Here is a 5,324-nt window from a genome sequence, read left to right as displayed (position 1 = left end):
TTAGAGAGAGGCTGTCTCGTCGTCTGCCACACCTTCTTCTCCTTTCTATCGCGTTTGGGTAGGGAGGAGCTTTTCCTCATTCCCGCCCAGAATATGAGTTTTCCACTCTACTTTTGAGTGGTGTTTTAAATTTTTTTCATTTTACATTTTTGTTATTTCTTAGTCAGCAGTTAAGTGGTTGTGGTAGTGGGGTTTTTCCTTTTGTCGTACTTGATGACCATAAGAAATAACAATAAAAAAATGTTTAACACCCATCAAATTTTTGCATGCTTAAACAACCTTAGTTTGTAATTAGACTTGTTACTCTTAAAATTGATATTATAAATAAGAGTCAAATTAAGCATTGATTGTTAGTCATAGTGAAAAGAAAAAATATATCACTATCCTTTATCATATTCCTTAATCTTCATCCTTTTCCAAATATTTTCTTTGGTATTGAAAATCAATTTTCGTCAAGCATATAACGGTATTAAGCAAAATATGTTTTATATTTCCTGTTTAGCGATTATTATAATTTCCTTTGATCAATTTTATGTTTCTTGAGTTATCTAACTTCTTTTTTTCTCTGCTTTAAATTTTATAGAATTTCTCCGCACAAAATGGGCAAGATGCATTTGCTTGCTGGGTCTAACTGGCCTGCTATCGGTCTTTGCTTTTTCTTCTTCTTCCTTATTGCTTCCTCTGCGAAGATCCCAACAAGGTTCATACTCATGATCTTCCTCTTTATTTCGTTTCTTCTTTGTGATTTTCATTACTACTTTTTTTTTTCTGGCATGTGGTGACAAAGAAGAGAGAAGTAAGGTAATTAAGCTTATTAGGAATAACATGCGTACTGTTCTATTTGCAGTAAAATTCCAAGTACAACTAAAAAGAGCTCAGCTCTTGGGGTGCAGCTACAAGTAACTGATAAGCAAGTAATATACTTAAATTTTCCATCTTATTTTTTTTATTTGTCACTTATAAATCTCCATATCATAGTTGTATTCTATTATTACCGACATATTCTATACAATTAATTAATTATTTAATGTGTTTAAATAAGGTGGTGATTGATAATGGAATTGTCCAAGTCAATTTCTCTAGTCCAGGCGGTGATGTTATCGGAATTAAATATAAAGAAATGGATAACGTACTTGAAACCAAGAATTATGAAAATAATCGAGGGTAGGCATTTAATCCTTTATCAGTTTCTATTTATTCATTACATTGTGATAATAAATTCTAATTGTGGTTAGTAATTCTTGGAGTTTAGATACTGGGATGTGGTATGGAGCCGACCTAGAGATTCTAACATCTTTGACAAGTAAATGCATATCTAAATTAATACTTTATAAACTCTAGTTAAGCTTATTTTTTTTCAAGTTGAAGTTTTAATTGTTACTATAATTTTTAGGGTACAAGCTACAAAGTTTAGTATTATAGTGCAAAATGAAGACCAAGTAGAGATTTCGTTCTCTAAGATATGGAGCCCTTCAATGGATAAAACCACAGTTCCCTTGAAGGTAGACAAAAGGTGAGCCCTAGTTCATTGCATACTTTTTTCACCTTATAAGAAATAAACAAAGTTAACGAAAGTCTAATCTCTACACACCGATTTCAACTTTGCAGGTACATAGTTCGACGTGGAAGCTCAGGGCTTTATCTGTATGCTGTAATGGAACGCTTAAAAGGGTGGCCTGACGTTGATATGGATCAAATTAGAGTGGTTTTCAAACTTCAAAGTGAAAAGTAAATGGAGAATTAATCAATATTGTTTATCATTATTTATTTTATATTAATCAATTGAAGGCAACAAGAACATTTATTTATGAAATCAATGGTCAGGTTTCACTACATGGCAATATCCGATGATAGGCAGAGAGTAATGCCAATGCCTCAAGATCGCACCACTGGCCAACCTCTAGCCTATCCTGAAGCTGTTCTTTTAACAAATCCAGTCAACCCTCAACAAAAAGGAGAGGTAATTAATTATGAGAATATGGATTCAAAAGATTTACAAGACATAAATAAATAGATTCCATCGCGAAACAATAGATGGACCCACTTTGTATTTTTTGGGTATACGTGGACCGGATCGACCTAAGTATTAATAGCTTCATTTTAATTTCTCATTATTGGATTAATATATTGATAGTGTGCAAAGTGTTTTGATTAAATGTAAAATAATTGAAAGAAAATTGTGTTAGAAATCAAAGAAAATGTTATAGGAAAATAATAAATGCTAATTAATTTCTTAGGAATTTAAAAAATTGAAACGTCTTATTATTGTGTACCTTCATTTATTATTTTATTCATTAATATTGTGGAATGATACGTGCAGGTGGATGATAAATACCAGTACTCTTGTGAGAACAAAGACAACAAGGTGCATGGGTGGATATCAAATGACCCACCGGTTGGATTTTGGATGATCACACCCAGTAATGAATTTCGCGATGCTGGCCCCGTCAAGCAAGACCTAACCTCTCATGTGGGGCCTATTGTTCTCAATGTGAGTATGTGATATTTGAAAATTTTCACTACTTGTTAACAATTTATAAGTAGAACGCCTCAATATTTTTACATTGAGAGGTTCATTTCCCTTCAAAATTCTTTTTTTATCACAAATGTATTTTAATTATAATTCAGTTATTTTTGTTTAGATGTTTGGTAGTGTTCATTATGCTGGGAAGGACTTAAATACAGAGTATCGAAATGGAGAGCCATGGAAGAAAGTTTTTGGCCCTGTTTACGTCTATCTTAATTCTATTCCGCCTTCTGAAAATCCCAAAGCCCTTTGGGAAGATGCTAAAAGACAAGTACATATCTATTTGTTTATTCATTCTTTTTGTTCATGAGAATTTTGGATGCAATTTTGAGTACTCATGCTTGTTGTTGATTATTAGATGTCAACTGAAGTTAAAAGCTGGCCATATAATTTTCCTCGATCTGAAGATTTCCCTTCTTCTGATCAACGGGGAAATGTCGTAGGTCAATTAGTAGTTCGTGACCCATACATCAATGAAAAATTGATTGATGCAAGTTTAGCTTATGTGGGATTGGCAGCACCAGGTGCTGTGGGCTCATGGCAAACAGAAGTAAAGGTTAGAAATTTCAACAAATTTGAAATTTCATTTTCAAATTATCTAGCAACATGAGGAATTTCTTGGCTAAACATTGCTATGTTTTTTCAATTTACTTATAGGGTTACCAATTTTGGACTCAAGCTGACAAGAAAGGAAGTTTCTCAATTAAAAATATCAGAGCTGGGAAATATAGTTTATATGCATTTGTTCCTGGTTTTCTTGGAGATTACAAGTATAATGTTGATGTCATTATTCAACCAGGTATTTATAGCTTATAGTAGTTTTATAAATGGTTAAACTAATTTTCTTTAATTACTTAATGAAATTATGTACATGTTGAACTACAGGATCTGAGATCAAATTGGGTGTACTTACATATGATCCTCCAAGAAATGGTACAACTCTTTGGGAAATTGGCATTCCTGATCGTACTGCTTCTGAATTCTATGTACCAGACGCAAACCCAACACTCGTCAACAAATTGTATATTGATAGCCCAGCAAACAAGTTAGCTCCCTTCCACATTGCTGCATGCCTTCTTGTTTCATCCAAAGTTAATATCATGCATCATTTTTTATTATTGCTTTTTCCTATACAGATTTAGACAATATGGATTGTGGGAAAGATATACTGATCTATACCCTAAGAATGATCTCATATATACCGTTGGTGTTAGTAATTATGCTAAAGATTGGTTCTTCGCCCATGTTAACAGGTACTTATTAACATCTATTTTATTTTCTCTCAATCTTTAATTTACTTGAAGTATAATAATAATAATAAGGAAAATGTACAAAAATGTACCGTGTGGTTTCATCGGGTTTTTACTTCAGACTCTGTAGTTTATTTTAGGATATGTGATTCAATTTTGTATCAAAATAGTACCTCATAATATCTTTTCAGTTACAAGCAATGATAATTTCTAAACTCTACACTATTATAAAATTTATATCACAGTGTACTATTATGACACAAAATTAAATCACAGATCTTGAAGTAAACCATATACCCTAAAATGAAAAACTAATGAAACTACAAGATACTTTTTTATATTTTTCTCTAATAATAATTATATTGAGATTGGTTATTCAAATTGCAGAAAGGTTGGAAATACGGCATATAAGGCAACTACATGGCAGATCATATTTGAACTTAAAAGTGTAATGCAAAGTGGAAGTTACACTTTGCAAATAGCCTTGGCATCAGCTACTAATTCTGAACTTCAGGTATACCATTCGCTTTTTACTTAGCAATTTCATTACTTTTATATCTTAAACTTAATAATGAAAAATCTATCATGCATGCAAAAGGTGAGGTTCAACAATGCCAATGTCAAACGACCTCTTTTCACAACAAGGCTAATAGGCAAGGATAATGCTATTGCAAGATACGGAATTCATGGTTTATATTGGTTCTATAGCATTCAAGTACCAGCTTCTCAACTTCTCCAAGGAAAGAATACAATTTATCTTACTCAGACTAGAAATGGAAGCCCTTTTAGTGGTATTATGTATGATTATATTCGTTTAGAAGCACCGACAAAAGCTTAATGGTGGGTGGTAAAACATTGATTTTGTAAATGTTTATATATATATATATATATGGATAATAACATTTAATAAGATTTTGTTTTTCTTTTTCAATACATAACTACTGCATTTTGAGCTTTTTATCTTTGTCTTTTGTCATTCATTTAATGACTATTTTGAATCAATTATTTATAAAAAATATAGCATTATTGAAAACTCCGTAACAAAATAATCGTCAATGGAACGATTCCACGAAAATGAAGAAAAAAATAAAGCCAACCACACTAAAACAGAAAAAGTAACTCAATATTAAAACAGTGAACTCATAAATATTATTTTTAAATGTATATGATCACAAATTAAATTTTATCATTTAATTAATTATTTTTTTAAAAAAAAGTTTATAGAAAGCTTAACTTAATATTGTATATTTAAGAATATACGGAACCCAAAATAAATTATATAACTAAAAAAATAATAATAATATTCACCAATGATTTATTATTTAATTTATTAAATAAAATAATTTAAACATTTTTTAAAATGATATTTATATCTTAACATTTTAAATTTTAAATAATTAACAACAACTTTAATATTAATCATGGTTTTTATTGACTTTTTAATTAAAAATGATTTTAACTTATAATTAAAATCTTGATTAATATTAAAATTATAATTTAATTTAATTATTCAAATTTAAATTTTGTAGCATAAATATAATTTCACG

At 30.3% G+C, this 5,324-nt stretch overlaps 1 protein-coding gene across 1 annotated transcript; it reads left to right on the top strand.

Moving 5' to 3' along the window:
• The first annotated feature begins 599 nt into the window (after positions 1–599).
• On the top strand, positions 600–4,615 carry LOC122723265 (rhamnogalacturonate lyase B-like). The gene is made up of 15 exons (XM_043955044.1): positions 600–700; positions 848–914; positions 1,043–1,164; positions 1,253–1,303; positions 1,394–1,513; positions 1,609–1,728; positions 1,825–1,960; positions 2,321–2,491; positions 2,643–2,798; positions 2,886–3,083; positions 3,185–3,326; positions 3,413–3,572; positions 3,664–3,780; positions 4,165–4,291; positions 4,376–4,615. Exons 1-15 carry the CDS (start codon positions 600–602, stop codon positions 4,613–4,615), a joined length of 2,028 nt encoding a protein of 675 aa, XP_043810979.1.
• The last annotated feature ends 709 nt before the right edge of the window (positions 4,616–5,324 follow it).

This window comes from Manihot esculenta, chromosome 3 (assembly GCF_001659605.2).
Source record: "Manihot esculenta cultivar AM560-2 chromosome 3, M.esculenta_v8, whole genome shotgun sequence".
Classification (NCBI taxonomy): domain Eukaryota; kingdom Viridiplantae; phylum Streptophyta; class Magnoliopsida; order Malpighiales; family Euphorbiaceae; genus Manihot; species Manihot esculenta.
This window is presented reverse-complemented; position numbering and strand designations above follow the sequence as displayed.